This window comes from Thermobia domestica, chromosome 11 (assembly GCF_964235325.1).
Source record: "Thermobia domestica chromosome 11, izTheDome1.hap1.1, whole genome shotgun sequence".
Taxonomy (NCBI): domain Eukaryota; kingdom Metazoa; phylum Arthropoda; class Insecta; order Zygentoma; family Lepismatidae; genus Thermobia; species Thermobia domestica.
In genome coordinates, this window is record NC_137464.1 from 248,892,676 (window position 1) to 248,910,002 (window position 17,327).

General features: G+C 36.6%; 1 protein-coding gene across 3 annotated transcripts in view; it reads left to right on the plus strand.

Moving 5' to 3' along the window:
- The window catches only part of l(2)41Ab (lethal (2) 41Ab), a 119,713-nt gene that overhangs the window by 63,602 nt on the left and 38,784 nt on the right, over positions 1-17,327 (plus strand). For all 3 annotated transcript variants that reach the window (XM_081731973.1, XM_081731974.1, XM_081731975.1), the window contains one exon: positions 11,801-11,975. In XM_081731973.1, the coding sequence (XP_081588099.1) occupies positions 11,801-11,975 (175 nt within the window). The remainder of the gene's footprint in view (positions 1-11,800; positions 11,976-17,327) is intronic.

Sequence of the window (17,327 nt, forward strand, 5' to 3'; positions counted from 1 at the left end):
CTTTCTACGATATATATTAGGATCTCACTAATGTGTGCGCTAATGAAGATTAAAGTATGGTATACGAAAAAAAAGAGAGAGAGAGAGGCTGTCCACAGGAGAGAAATTTAAGGGAGATCTACACAGAAAATCAACGAGTTTCTCGATGCTATTGGCGCTACGAGGAGCTGAGGATATTTCATATTAACTACCAACGTGATCCGGTATGTCACACCCCGTTGCAGGTGGCTGAATGTAAGTGGACGCGAACATATTGTTTAGGCATATATTGAATATGAACAAATAAAAGGAGAGAGGGGAGAATTTTCCTTGAGCCAAAGATCGTAAAATACCTAGTAATTTTAGATTCAAAGAGTGATTTTTGTAACGTGATATATTCTTATATTGGAGTTTACAGATCTCATGTTGCCTGTAAGAAATAAAAATATATATATTTAAGTAGGGTCGTGCTAACGAAAGGCGAAGGGGACGTCTCTCAACCAGAGTTTTTAAGGAGTTAGTAAATTTAATATTTGTACTAATTTTATAAGTGATTTGTTCATATATAATTCATTATTTCTCTGTTAATACAAATTTGTCATTCACTTATTAATTAACCTTTTAAAATCATTGTAAAGCGAGTGATACGTTACCAGGTGTTATCATTTAATTGGTATTTTAATATACTGAATTTAAATATAAGTTCTTTTCCGCCCACCAATGGCGTATGTAATGGGGACTTCCGGGTTTAAACCCCCCGAAATTTTATTTACTGTTTTAAAGTATATGAAATATCTTGCAGAATTTTCACATTTCTAGGAATAAAGTTAGCAAAGCTTCCCTCCCGGGAAAAAAATCGTAAATACGCCACTGCCGCCCACTTATTTACTCAAAATATCACTTACTACTGTTTACGGTAGGGAAACTTATAGTTTAGGGTATGTGGTATTTTTCAGATACTTTTAGTGCAGCTACCTAAACCAGAAATCCCAATAGAGGTGCACGAATTAAAAAGTATTTGGGAGAATTCGCCGAATTTATGTGTTGCGACACACTCTTATAATATCATTCTAAAAATAATGACCGTATAAACAGTGAATCGAATTAATTAGAGTACAAGCAGCTCCTAAGAGAAAGCCTACAATGTAAACATAAATAAATAAATAAATGAATAGATAAACATGATTTTAAAAGAGTTACAGAGCTTTGAGAGAGAAAAAAAAAAAGTGAGAGAAGAAACACAAGTGGGATGGTAATGCGTGAATGACATCCGTAATTTAGGAACTAAAATCCGTAGATATATAAGTTATCATTCGTTGTCACCGTAGAAAATAGTTTATTTCGACGAGAAGTACAGATTGTGTATTGAAGACTAGTGATTACTGGTCTTCTTGGGTCTCGTGGTAATAAGCTGCGATATTCATATTAAGAGTATAATAAGTCAGAAAGATAAGAGTAAAGTAAATTGGTAAATTATACTCTACGTATGAATTTGGTAAATTGGATATTTCTTTTGACTTGAAATCTTGTAAAACTTTAAATTAGTTTCTTTAACTTCGAGTTCATAAAAACTTAGAAAAGTTTGAAATTTAACTAAAACGCATGGAGTTTTAAGTCACTTACGGTATCATTTTGATTTTTAAATGGCCATATGGGAACATTTAAAATAAAAGGAACTAGAAAATTGTAATATATATACTGTTCACTATCCTCTTATACAGTTTCAGAAACTCAACGTCTCCCTTGAACACTGATTAAATATTATAGCAATAGAATAATAAGTGCTGTATAAATAGTAACTGTACTGTAATAGACGCACTCTCCAATTTTGACAAACACTGAAGTCTATTGTGTAACACAGATCGAATACTATTACCAATATAATAATAAATGCATCTGATATAGCTCTGTTCACGTGATGAGACGAGAAATAAGGTTTCCTTGTCTCACCTCGTAAATTTTGTAAGTCATATCTTGTCTCGCTTTCGAAAATTTTTTCTCTAAGTTTAATTATCGAAAAAGATGTCTCCGTCTAGTTTCATTTAGCAAATTTAGATACAAACTTTATGACCCAATTTTTTAGATTTCCAAACTGTTATACGTAAGTGCCTGAAGTCTTACAGAGTGTGTTTTTCTGTCTGTCGTCAGGTATCACACCCAAAACAATAGGAGATATCAAGATGCGGAATTTAGAATCGTCCCAGAGACGCGGAGTCAGCGTCCCAGAAACAGGTTCTGTGTTCTCCATTAACCCTCTATTCAAAAAAGAAGTAATTAAAATTAATCATTTCGGGTTTCAATATTTATCGCCTCATGGTCTCAAGAGTATATATATCGAGTGGAAACACCTTGGCATATTTCTTCCTCGTTGGCAGCAACACGGTCGCAATACTAGGTGAAAGTCAGATGGTGCGAGGGTGTTTCCTCTCGACGTTTCTCCCATTGTGCGCTTGTTTCAATGGAGGCACAACCAACCCCTGTTTCCATGTCAAATTTTGCAGATGACCCCCGTTGGAGATATTCACGATACGCCACTGGTGCCGCTACTATTTTTGTTGCATTCTACATATACGATTTGGTAGTTCAATTGTTTGTTTGACGGCTCTATGTGCATTATTAGCTGAGATAAAGGCCTGCTACGGGTAATCAGATACAAGTCTGCAACAATGTCTCTAGCGGCTAAATGGGAAAGGATATGACAGAGTTTGTCCTTTAAAAGTTGCCTTACATTTAATGTCCTTTAGAACGATTCCAACAGTTATACCACTTTCCATTGCAAATTTTGAAGTTGTTCCCCGTTGGAGGTATTCACGAGACGCCACTGGTCTCGTTATTATTTTTATTGCATTCTACACATACGATTTGGTAATGCATTTTTTTTTTTTTTGTTTTTGTTTTTTTGTTTGAAGGCTCTACGAGCAGTATTAGCTGCGATATAGGCCTGGTACGTTCTTATTGAATCACCCGGTATATACTATCACTACCTTCAACACTCTATCAAAATCGAAAGTGATTCAATTTACAGTACTTCTGGTTTCAGTACTGATTTTCATAGAGCAAGAACTGTAAAAGATATTGAGAAGCACCTTTTTTGCAATCGATTCAGCGTCCCAAGAATAGGTTCTATACCTCCGTTAACCTCTATTCAAACTGAAAAAGGTTCAATTTAACGATTTGGAAGAATTGGATAATAGAATTAACGATTTGGATAATGGAAGAATTGGTGGAATGAGAAAATGGCAAGGAACGGGAGTATCCTGAGAAAACCCACGGACACGATGTTGTTCAGCACAAACTTATTTGGCCGGGGATTGAACCAAGGACCCCACGCACCAGAAGTAAGCTTTCCACCACCAAGCGACCGTGGCCCCCGTGTATATATATGGACTCAGGAACAGGTTCTTTCTTTCTTTGATATTATTGCTTTAAGTGTCGACCCACTTGCGACATTCCTATTAGCGACAGGAACTGTTAACTGTCCTATGAGCGATCGATTCGATCTGTTAACTGCTCTATGAGTCACCGATTCGTTCATACTAATAATGGAAGAAGACAAGGTTCTCTCTTCTTTAACTTGCTTCATGCTAATGCGATTTAGAACCTAACAAAATGTACTATGAAAAATTTCGCTTTACCTGAATTTAATACGTGAGACTACTCTCATTACACTAACAATATTTTATACGTTTTTCCTAATATTATATTTTTGAATTACTTTCTATGAATACACTGACTATATCAAGGGGAAAACTAACTAAATATCTAGAGTAGCTCCGCCTTTGTCTCTGATTCTAATATAATTAAAAATGTCATGTTAAAGTGATGTGGAGCATAAGTTTAGATTGAATATGTTTATGACATAAGAAAGAAATCAGAAACAGGTAGGAGCGCCCGAAGAAAATTTTCTAGGGAGGGGCATCTTCATGGTTGCTGTACCATGTCTGGTATATCTGGTATTTAATATACGTGGTTTGCTATATTACGTATACATTTTCGTGAGCCAGGGGGTGATCCCTGGCTTCTCATCGGGGCCCATGGAAAGAGGGTGTTCACCACTTGAGGATATCAAAGAAATCTAAAAAAATGTATTCGAAGAAATTATTACACAAGTTACAAATCTCCCGCAGGACTTGACTTAGCTCGTCTAGTTATAAGGGATTATTTCAGATTGCTATACGACAAGCTTTTATGTATAAGTCAAAACAAGGAAGGAAGGCAAATTAAGCAATTAGTTTACGTTTTGGTAGCTTACAATAGGGAGGAAGGTAGTTTAAAGAGAGTTTGTTTACCTTTTGGATTGTTTAGAGTGAACTGCATTGTAATTGGTGAGATTGGTTGAGAATAGCCAATCAGATGTAAAGGATCTCAAAAGCTGTCTTTTATCATTGTCTTTTTTTTTTTTTTTTTTCATTTTATTCAGTGTCTTTGGAAGTCTAAAAAGTAGATAGTTGGCGAAACTGTTACACGTTTAAGTTTTTCAAAATAAAATGTATTACTGTGCTTAGTGAGTAATTAGATTTGAATCAAATTAGGTACAGAAAACAGAGCTTTTGAAGAAAGGGGATATTACAACTGGACTTTCAATAATTAACTGGGAATGTACTTTTCGTGGAAATGTCCCTGTTGTCTCGCTAAGTTATTTGATATGTTTTATGTCAAATCTAACTCAAAACTAAAATAAGTTTTATTTGCACTCACTGTAGAAGGAAAATATATTTGATGAACTGTATTACTGGCACGTCGTACATTTTTCGTAGCAAGGTTGTTCGGGCGCTAATAACGCCAGAGGCAAACATATTTCACGAGAGGGAATCATATCATCTTCCATCATCTCAATGTAAATGAATCGGTCGCTCATAGGACAGATAACAGTTCCTGTCGCTAATAGGACTGTCGCTTCTGGGACTAATTCATTGCTTTATTGCTCTATTCTTCAAAGTTTTGAGTATTGTATTCAGATGCTTTGGAAGTCTTCCATAGTTTCAAAATTCACTTATCTTAATTTAATCTAGAAGTTATCAGAATCCTTCAGCGTAACGAGAGGTTCATGAAGAGAATGATGTAACATTCAAACCATTTGTGTAATGACTTGCGTATCTTTAAAAAAATATGCTAGAGTTGCCCGCCAGACTCGTGAAATTTATCTTCTCGTCTCGATTGTCGTCTCGAAAATGAGATGAGAATTGTTATTTTTCTAATCTCATCTCGAATTTACAAAATACTTATCATCTCAGGGGCAACACTAGTCTAATACTATATATCTTAACAATAAATTACGCTTAATTAGCCGTGTAGGAAAGACGTAGAATTAAAGCAACACTAGGAAAAAACTCTAGGGACTAGTGAAAAAAAATATAAAATAAAAAAGTTCCAGTATCATTTGGCTGAAATATAAATTAGAAATGAACATCTGCGTGAATTCATGTTATTGTGTTTTTGTTATAATTATGAAAGTTTATATCCGGATCCGCAGAATTCCAATTGCTTGTTTCTTAAAGTCATTACGGATTCAGTAGTTAATAAAAAATAATCATATGTGCTCATTTGAAAACAACTTAGGCAATCTGTAGTACAAAGGTAATTTAAATAATGATAATAATATTTATTATCCTTTGCTAACCACTTTTATATATATTAGGAGTTTCGCAAGCGTTCCCTCGTATACAAAATTCTTAGGTATTATGTTTTATTGTAGTTTTTTTTAAGAGCTCTAGAAATAAACAAGAAGAGAAATATGGCAACTACAGATCTGTCACCCTCACCCGCTTTCTTTCGACCAGCCATAAATAAGCTCCATACTGAGTTTGGTGACATCCTCCACCACCCGCGGTGTGTCGGCATCGGACAGCAACTGTATACGAGGAAAGTGAACAGCCTATATATGGTAGTATACTTTCTGGGGCCTCCTTCAGCCGCTATGAGGAATCAAAATTTGAATATGTGACAACGTTGCAGATTAACTTGGAACCATTAGTGTTATTCTACGAATCCATCAAGCAGTTACATCTTTGTTATACTAATAAGTGATGCTAGTGTTAATCTATATAGATTTTAAGTGCCATCTGGAAAGAATTGATGTATTTGCTGGATTGGTAGAGCTACTCTATAGTTCTTTATCTGCGATATTGCCACATATAGATGCAATTCGAGTCTCCAGACGAGGACCCGAAAGGTATACAAATATATATATACTATATTGTTTTATTTTGACTTTTAGAATAGTGCCGTAGGCGCCATTTTTATCTATATATTGTCCATTGAACAATTCTGGTTCCAAAATACTGGTGTGGTGTGACAGCAGTTACTTTGGTAAGAATCGTCATATACTGTAAGTAAATATATTGAAATATCCCCACCATGTGCTCACCACCAGCAGTACTCATCGTAAACATCAAGGCAGACGACTCTCTAACGTCAAGATACCAGCACGTGATCCGAAGTTGGACAGTAACAACAACATCCACGAAGAAGGACGAGAGCACCCGAACTTCCAGGATAAAAGGAGCCACAGAACACCAGTCGCTGTCAGTCTGCTGTTGGGACTGGTCACTCTCATCTCATCTTCGGCTGGTGTGGGCTGAACAGCTTCCTGAACTCTCTCCGGCTGCTGTGGACAGAGAGATTCCTTTTCAAATACTTCTTACCTCACTATAATTTTTTTGGGACGCAAAGATCTGTGATCTCGTTCTGTAAGGAAACTGTATTATTGTCTTCTTTACAGAGCTTTTATCAAGTTTGTAATAAAAAGGTTAAGGAAAAAATAAGACAGGTGTACTGTTTTGTCTGTACCGACTGCTGGTACAAAAAATATTGCAATATTGATGTAATAGAGAACAAACCCTCAGGGATAATAATAGTGCAGCAGATATGAACCAAATAATGTGAAAATATTTCATGATGGCTACAAGCGGGAAATATTTCAGGATAAAAGTACACTTATAGGAAGTCTGAAAAACACCGGGACACAAGACTGTAGTGACGTCGCGTGGCTGCATTGACGTCACAAACATGGCCGACCATCTGAAACTTTAAATTATCATAACTCAGAAACCGTTGATCCCACGGACTTCATTCATACACCGTTGGAACCAGAAACACAAGCTCTACAAAACATTATATCAGAGTTGTATCCGTAAAATAATATCTTCCTGGCGAAATTTGATATTTTCACTTTTTGCATCCATTTTAGTTAATATTTTTGCATTTCAATACACAACAGGCTCACATTGATGGAAACACCCATTACTTTATTATAGCTTATAAAACAATATTTCTAACAAGACCAAATAGGTTATTATGACTTTATTACTTCCTGACATATTAAACTTTTAGAACATATTTGATGGAAAAATAAGGTAAAAGCCCTGAATGTGCAGAAATTTCAAATATTTCAAATGTGCATAATGCAGACACTATCAATCCGACATACCTGATCCATGCACCGTTGGATCCGGAATCACAAGCACTACAAATCATTATACCAGAATTATATTCGTGAAATAGTATCTTCATGGAGAAATTTGAATATTGTCATTTTTTACATCCATTTTAGTACTCATTTTTGCATTTCAACACACAACGTACTCACAAATCAGAATATCTCAGAAATCTTACGAACACTTAAAAAAGACTTCCAGAAGATCAAGAAAAATATAAACAAAAAAGGGAACAGATTTAGACCAGTTCTTTAACAAAACAGTATTTTTAGTGCATCATTCGCATATCTTGATTTCAACATACCTGTGCGAAACAGTGATTACCTTAGCGCTTAAGATAAACCTGGAACAGTATGTGGATCTGAAATTACAGTTTTGTTACAGTATTCTTAACAATTTTCTTATTTATTTACATATAAATATATATATATTTTTAAAAATAGAAGTGATATCACTGATTTTAGTACGTACAGTAGTCAGAGACAAATATCTGCAGATCATTTTTTACCCGTGTAATACCTATTACCATATTTTATTCAATGGGGAAAAAGACTATCAGTTATTCCCAGAGTACTGAGCCTCGCATGCACGTAAGGCTGTACAAGGAAGATAATATTTTACACACTTGCAATTTGATATACACTGTTTCTTATAACCGCACGATATGAGTTCTTGACAGGACCGTGCTGTCTCAGAAGTAGTAGACCATAGGGGTTGATATCCAGTAATCGCCTTCTGCCAGCCATACTGAACAGGATCTTTTAATTTAGGGTTGCAGACATTCCATTGTCTCCATATAATTGCCTGTAAAGCTGCTTTGAATCAGAGCAGCTTCGGTTGGTGGAATATGCTCTACTGACCTTGTCTTTGTAAACAACACTCGTCGCAAATCCTTAACTTTGTCACAGGTACTAGTTTTATCATACATTAGAATCGTTAATCACTGAATGAGATTAAAATCATGATCTTCAGTGAAACTGTCATCTTCTGATAGCCTTTGTAATGTATCAGTTACTTCCGGAAATTGCTTCCATGTTTTCCATCCTGTCATTTTACCAATACCTGCAAATGCAGACACAGTATCATACCCTGTAAAAGCATGGAAGAATGGTAAACCTTTATGGATATATGATGACATGCACTGGGCTAAAGCATGGACTGAAATGTAGTTATTTTTCTTTCCAACTCCAAATTTGGTATGGAGTCATGACGTGCTAACATTACCACGTCAAAATCTACGGTCACTATCATAATTTGAGTATAGCCAGCAGCAGCAGCATCATTCACGTGAAGTAAAAGTCTGGTATCTGCTTCCTGATGGGTGGTTAGTGATATTCTGCAGAACATTCGAAGAAGAAGTTTTTTATCACATCATCGTATGCACTTATAATGGATTTTTCATGTGGTTGTATCTGCACTACACAGTCAGCGGTGAATGAAGTAACTGTTCTTTGTTTTCATATACTGATAAGAAGCTGTTAAAATTGTTTTGACGTGCAAGTCGTTGAGTGCACTGAAATATTTTGACCCGAGCCATGTATCTCACGAGCACACGCTTTCAGGCTGCCTGTGAAATACCTATCAAACACAAGATCTATCCTTGACACATGTCTTAATCGTTGCTGAACATACGAGGTAAATACGCCAGAAGAATAATCAGCAAATATTTTTGATGACCATGGTGGCAGCATGTGTACTACGGCTACTGTATCAAGCATTACTGCAGTTGCCTTGGGTAGGTCATCTGTAAGGATGTCGGTTGGAGATGCTTTCTTCTTCATGCATTCGATGATATCTGACTTGCTGGATGGTTTTCTTAATTGTCCAAACTCAGATATGGATGGTGGATAGGCATGATTCTCGTGTTCGAGGAAATCATCGATGTCACAGTCACGTTGCTGATAGGCAACTTAGAGCTTGCAAAGGGTGTTCGAGTCATGGCGCAGGAAAGATATTTTTTTTCCTTTTGGTTGGAAAAGATAGGACTTCGTTTCAGCTTGAAAGCTGCAGATTGTTTCATTTTAAGACATCATGTATGCATTTGTCGAGTTCGTTATGGCTTTTCCTTACATATGTATCATAATGCTGTTTATCCACTGCTGCTGCCTGATAGACAGACACATCTGCTTTAGTTGACATAATTACTTTGGTAATAGCTGTCATAAGACTATCATCTTCAAACGGGTTTCTTTGTTCACGAAATTGCTCTAGTACATCTGACAAGTATTTTTGGAGCCACAAATCTAACACGTGTGTATGTTCTCTGTGCTCTGTATCCACACCCGTCTTATCAATTAAACCATCCTCTTGTTCGTAGTCTAAATAAAACTTGCGATTGCTGGGCCAGTCACCATCCATTTCAGAAATAATTTCTCTGAAACTCGGAGTACACTTGGAGATGTCTAGTTGGCAATTCAAGAAGAGTCTATATGAATACTGGAACTCACACGGCATAGTGAACATGGTCACAGGCAAAGAACCCGGACAAACCTGAAAAAGAGTGTCAAGAAAAAGACCGAAATTTGCCAGCCGTACACTCTTCACAAACTGAAGCAATAAGATTTCAAGTTGTTGTGTTGTATTGCAAAACACGAACTGTGACGATTCGCTTATTCTCTTATTACCCCATTCATCAAGTGCAATATCTTGATCACTAGAGGCTTCACAGTAATGACTATACACTTCTCGCTGAAGAATATATAGAGCAGCTGCTGACACTTTATGAGCATATTTAGTTCTTTTAACATGGGAGGTTTTCAGGATAAATTCAGCTCTCCCTAATGTAGTGACATCAGCCTTGACTAATATCTGATCCCATTCTGAACCTTTTAACCAAGTTCCAATCGTACTCATGGTAGCCATTTCAATATGAAGCCCTCCCATCATTACCAAAATTTTGTCTTTTCCATGCTTCTCTGGATATTTCCATTGCACTTATTTCATCAGGGCAACTCTGGCTGATCACCTGTAATAACTAGTGTCTGCTGAGGATTAAGAAGTGAAACTACTGACGAAACAAAATACATGGCATGTCGAACCATCACTGGAGAATGAACGGCTTCCTCTAGTAAAGGTAATATTACTGGGAGTTGGGATTTTGACATACTATGGTTCACATCCTTCGCAGTGGTAGGCTGCCCATGATATCACTCATCAGAGGTTCACTTGTAATTGCTGTGCACACGCAATCAAGCCAGTCTGTTGTTGCATTTATAGGACGAGAAGAAGCTGAGTAAATAGGATTAACTGTTAACATATGTGGATCACATATGACACTAGGAACTGACTTTTGGCTCGTAAGGATTTGGTCTTCACAATCAATGGAAGATCTTTCCAGTAACATCTGGAGAAATAACAGCACTACAGTTGGCACTGATGTGGTAGGAGTGAACTGGTTGGTAGAGGAACAGTCAGATTTGGGAAAGTTATTAAACATATGACCAGGAAGAAAATTTGCAGCTCGAGCTAAGGACATGGCAGCACTCATAGAATTAAAAAAAAAAAAGCATCACGAATGGCATCTCCAGTATCATCTTCAAGTTTTTTGAAGTGTTTGTAATCGAAGATTTCTGAGATATTCTGATTTGTGAGTACGTTGTGTGTTGAAATGCAAAAATGTGAACTAAAAATGGATGCAAAAAATGACAATATTCAAATTTCTCCATGAAGATATTCTTTTATGAATATAACTTTGGTATAATGATTTGTAGTGCTTGTGATTCCGGATCCAACGGTGCATGGATTAAGTATGTCGGACTGATAATGGCTGCATTATGCACATTTGAAATATTTGAAATTTCTGCACATTCAGGGCTTTTACCTTATTTTTCCATCAAATATATTCTAAAAATTTAATATGTCGGGAAGTAATAAATTCAAAATAAACTATTTGGTCTTAAGTAATGGGTGTTTCCATCAATGTGAGCCCGTTGTGTATTGAAATGCAAAAATATTAACTAAAACGGATGCAAAAAGTGAAAATATTCAAATTTCGCCATGAAGATATTATTTTAGGGATATTATGACTCTGATATAACGATTTGTAGAGCTTGTGATTCCGGTTCCAACGGTGTATGAATGAAGTCCGTGGGATCAGTGGTTTCTGAGTTATGATAATTTAAAGTTTCAGATGGTCGGCCGTGTTTGTGACGTCACTGCGGCCATGTTTGTCACTACCGGCTTGTGTCCCGATGTTTTTCAGACTTTTATATAAGTGTACTTTTATCCTGAAAAATTTCCCGCATGTAGCCACTCAGAAATATTTTTGCACTATTCTACTGCACTATAAATAAGATCGAAAGAAAACAAAACTGATAATACGGAAATAATCTGATTTCTCATTGAATATTCAATTTAAGGTTATAACAATAAAATTTTATTTGTAGTCTTTGGAAGAGAACCCACTGGAAATTAAAAAGCGAGATATTGAGAAGCAGATTGAGGACGTCACAAATGAATCAGAGCTTTCAAAGCAACAATGGCTACGCTTGCAAGAACAACTTGTACAATTGTCTCATAAAAGAAGCACTCAACTTCGTGAAATCGATATCTTAAGAAAAGGTAAGTTGGCCTATTATTTTACTTACAACTGTCTTAGATCAATAGTGCTCATATCTTGTAATTCGTTAATCAGTTTTCTAAATGGATGTATTTTTATTGAGTTATACCCAAAACGAAGTTCTTATGCGTTTTTTTTTCCGTTATAACTGGTAATCGAGACGTCGTGACTCCTAGATTATGGACTTGTGAAATGTAATATTAACTCATAGAACAAGTAACAATTTGATTATGAATTAAATATTTTATATATATATATATATATATATATATATATATATATATATATATATATATAATCAGGTATATCAAATTTGCGGGCCACATGGAGCCCTTGATTCATTTTTCTCTAGCCTCCGATTCACCCCCCAAAATTAACAAATATGGATATTACATTAACAACTTTTCTCACTCACCTCTGGTGCGTGGAGTCCGTGTTTCGATTCCACTTTGCGGCAAGTAAGCTTTGTGGCGGGTTTCCTGGGGTTTCCCCTTTTCCTTCCACTTTCGTCACTCCACCATTGCCATCTATCTCAGCATCATCATCTCCCTTAGGCTCGGTGCAAAAACGTGGGACGTTAAACTATAATAATAATAATAATAATACAAGGGCTGGATAAAAGTAATGGCAACATCGTTATAATTCCTACTTGGCTTTATGCATAAGAGAATGCCTATTACATTCCTTCAATTTAATCGCCTCACATTTCTACCACCTTCTGGCATATGTGTGAAAGGCATCGTACATTATCGGCACGTTAATCTTTATCATTGTCCCGCAGGAACAGACATATGACACAGATGTTGGCTTCTCTTATGTCATAGTGTTTCCCTCGAAGTGGTTCCTTCATTTTGGTGAAAATGTATTCACGAAGTCCCTGAAAACATTGTGCACTGCGCCCACGTGTCACTTCAATCTTAATCGTGAAATCTCCACTGTCTTGCTCTACTTTATAGCACTGCTGCTTTTGACTAACACACAGTCGTTACCATTCGTCACATTTCATCGCCTCACATTCTCTTATTAGTTACGGAACTCTTGTAGTGCTAAAACATAGTCCTCTGACATGAGAACGTTGTTGCCACCATTTTTTATCCCATCTATACAAAAACAATGAAAAAAAAAAAGTTTCTCACTTATGAGAAGGAACAAATTCCCATTGAGTTCCATGTTAACATTCATCTGATCTCTGTTCGGAAAATCTCTGTTGCGATCAGCGTATCTCCAGACATGAAAGATGGCTGCAAGAGAAAGATGTCATGTGTCAGAAAAGAGACAATAGGCGACCATCTACTACGCAACAAATTTCCTTATATTCCTTCTATTTTCTTCTATATTTTTAAAAGCTACAGTATTAGGAAAGAGTTATTTACTTATTTAATACATAATTAAATGTAAAAATTTACTTTTTTCCTGTGAGTTAAATAAATATGATTTTTTGGCCCATTCTAATGTGTTTTGATGACTATTTGGTTAACTTAAGATACTGAATTAGACATCCTGGCTTAGATAAAGAGATTTCTTAGATAATTTACCTGAGATTGTGAAGAAATAAATAAATGAGCTGCACATCACGAACGAAATTACCAATAGCTTTCTTTCTTTTATCGGCTAGTACATCTCTGGCAGTAATTTGTATTATACTGGTGGGTTGTTAATTGTAACATTTCACTAAGAAGCAATTGAAATTGCTTGAAGAACATATACTTCAATTTTTTTGTGGGGGGGGGGGGGAGTCAGTCGAACAACACAGTATAAAATTACCAATTTTCGTATACATTTCATGTAGATTAGGTTATATTTTGGTTCTTATATCAAATAGACAAGAAACAATATACATATATGATCATAATCGATAAAGACTTACTAATCGACTTTGCTGAGATACAAGCATGTCTCCCAGTAAGAAGCTATATTCCACGCAGAGAGCCAGCTCCAAACTCTCAGGCATATGAGATGACAGATGGTATGTACATAACGGTTTTAGGGAGGAGCAAAGACGATATTTTCTATAGTGTGTTTGGTCACATTAAATGCGACGTTGTCTATTGTGTATCACATCAAAAATTTACTAGTAAAGGAGAATTTACTTACGCAATGTGAAATGATACACACGGGCATTGCAAGACATCCATTTAATGTAAGAAATCGTAGGAAACAGAATCGGCGCCGTAAATTTTGAGATGAGGTGACTGGAGAATATTGCATGTTCCTTTGCACAACTTACTGTATTATAACTTCTACAGCTTATATAACCCTTTTTTATAATTCAGTTTAAAGTTACTGATGCCAGGGATGACGGGGTGCATTATTACAAAAAGACATCTTGAACATTTCTTTTCTTTTTCTTTTCTTTTTTTTTTTTTTCGCAAGCTGCAGGAGTAAGGCAAGGATGTGGACTTCCACATCTCCTGTTCAACGTCTATATAGAAGATGCTATGAAAGAATTCTTTGATAAAAACGAGAAAGGCGTAAAAGTAAATAGCCAGGGTTTGAGCACAATAAGGTTTGCTGATAACGTAGCACTGATACCAGAGAACGAATAGGACTTGCCGAAAGCAGTTTCAAACTGAAACGACCAACTGGAAGAAAACGTGCAAAATAAAGATAAATAAGAAGAAAACGAAAGTGATAAAGTGTACAAGAGTAGGACAGGAAGGAGCAAACGTATGGCTGGAGGGAGAGAAAATCGAAGACGTTAAGACGTTCCCTTATTTAGAAACTTTAATATCCTCGGACGGAAAAAGTGAAAAAGACCTAAGTTCCAGAATAGCGCAACCTAAATAAGCATTCAATAGAAAAAGAGGACTGCTAACATCAAGAAATGTGTCGTTCGACGTTCGTAAACGATTTATTAAGATCCTGATGTAGAGCGTGGGGCTTTACGGATCAGAGACATGGACATTAAGAAAAACTGAAATATCCAAGCTGGAAGCATTTGAAATGTGGTGTTGGCGCAGAATGTTGCGCATATCATGGACCAAAAGGGAAAGGAATGAAGATGTACTAAAGGAAGGTAACGAAGGACAACAGATCATGAAGATAATAGGAAAAAGAAGATCAGCATGCTTGGCCATCTTATTCGGCACTCCGATTGGATCACCGTGCTAATAGAGGGAAAGGCAGAAGGTAAACCAAGAAGAGAAAGACCGAGGATAGAATATCTAGATGCAGTTACGAAGAAGAGGCCTTATCAAAGTATCAAATAGCTCTCCCAAGCGAGGGAAAAGTTTTAAAATTTCCATGTTGCCCACCAATCTATGCTTGAGATGAACAGGAAGATGATTTTTGGTCTTCGAAAGTTTATGTCTCTCCTTTGTTACGCAAAAAAGTGGAAGGGATGGAGGGACACAAAGTATGACCCCCTATAACTTGGGAATATTAGCTAGTTTGTAGTAACAATGGACTGAGAGCAGATTATTGTTCGAATATATTAAAAAGAAAAATACATTTGGTGGCTCTTCTCGTTGAAATAACACAAAACCAGTTATATTTTCCCTTGAAGAGGGGAGATCTATAACTCTGTGAGATTTATATTGAAACCGGAAGTTACAGTAAATTTCTCCCACTTCTGTTTTAGTAGGTTGATGTGAGCAAAGATAATCTCGTTTCTTCAGACGCTGAATCGATTAAAAAAAAAAAAAAAAAAAACCCTATTTGTTACCATTTTCATTCTATGGTGATTAACGGTTGAAACCGGAAATGTTAACTTCAGCCATTTCTGGTTTGAATAGAGGGTTAATCTATGAGATGTGACATATTCGTGGGACGCTGAATCAACTCCAAGAAACTGCTTCTCGATATATCTTACCGTTTTTGCTCTACCTGTCGATAGACAGATAAACAGCCGTTCTGTAAGACTTTCGATACTTATTCATACCCAGCAGAAAAAAAACACGTACCGTACATGCGCATGTACAACATGCGCCTGGAAAACCCTTGAAATTGGAACACTGTTTTACGCCTGATCATGTGCTCATCTTTCTTAAAAACATTGCGTGTTCAGTCCCTGGAAACGGAAAAACACAGGTAAACAAGGAAGAAGTGAACACCTGGTTTGTACCTGGAAAACACATGTTTTGTACCTATAACCGAACGCAACATCTGTGGACTGCATGTTTTGCAACTGATCTTAACGTGTTTTCTCTTCAACAGCAACCTGATCATCCGCTGAACATTGCATGTAAAAGGAAGAAGACCAGTGCTATTCTAGTACTGTTCGAGAGCACTGAACATGCAATGTACAGGGATCGCAAACATGCAGTGAAAGGGGAACTGGAAATAGGCGGTTCAGACGATACGAACACTACATTTTTCGATTAGTTAACACTGAATGTACAGGTCCCCTGTACATTGCCTGTAGTAAATGAGAATGTTAAGTGGCACAAGCCCTCGATTCGATAGTTAGTGATTGGATGCGGATTTCCCGAGAAACGTGACGTCGCATGTGCAGATTGGCTGCGGTTTCCCGCCGAAAGTGATGGAGCGCATCAAGATAAGTGTAGATAGCTCTTTCAGTAAATGTTTTTTCGTAAACATTTTTTTGCGAATAAAGAATGGTGGAGGCGGACTCCCAGTCCGTTTTTATGTATTTTTTTTTAAGGACTAATGACATAATAAAACAGGAAGTAATGCAAAAAAAAAAAAAAAAAACTGTAATAGGCAGCACTGGGACTTCAAAATTTCATTTCCCTGCTGTTTCCCATTTCAAGCCCCGTCGCCCGCGATCCGACTTAAAATTTCAAGATGGCGGCCATTATTTCAAACTGGCGGGCATCTACACTCTAGGGTCCAGTTTCAGCCTCTTAACTAGAAACTTTAGGAGTAAAAGCACGATACCCGAAAATTGCAGTAGTAAATTTTGATGGTCGTTCAACGTCAAATTTCAAGATGACGGCGATCATTTCAAAGTGGCTGGCATTATCACTACGGGGCGTAATTTTTGGCCTTTAACTTAATTTCTGAGGGTAGAAGAACGAGACACCGGAATTTTGCTGTATAGATTTTGGCGGCCATTCAACATCAAATTTCAAGATGGCGGCTATTATTTCAAAATGGCAAGCATCTACGCTACAGGGCGCAGTTTTTGGTCTTTTATCTTTGAGGGTAAAAACAGAAGACACCCGAAATTTGCTGTATAGTTTTTGGTGGCTATCCGACTTAAAATTTCAAGATGGCAACCATTATTTCAAACTAGCGAGCATCTACACTATAGGGCGCAATTTTCGTTTTTTTAACCTGTCCCTGGTCTTTAGACCTACTAGCTGTGGTAATTATAAAATGTGTACACTATTGAATGAAACTTGAGTTCGAAATTTTGCTGAAAGAATAAGAATCAAGACTGAATTTCCAGC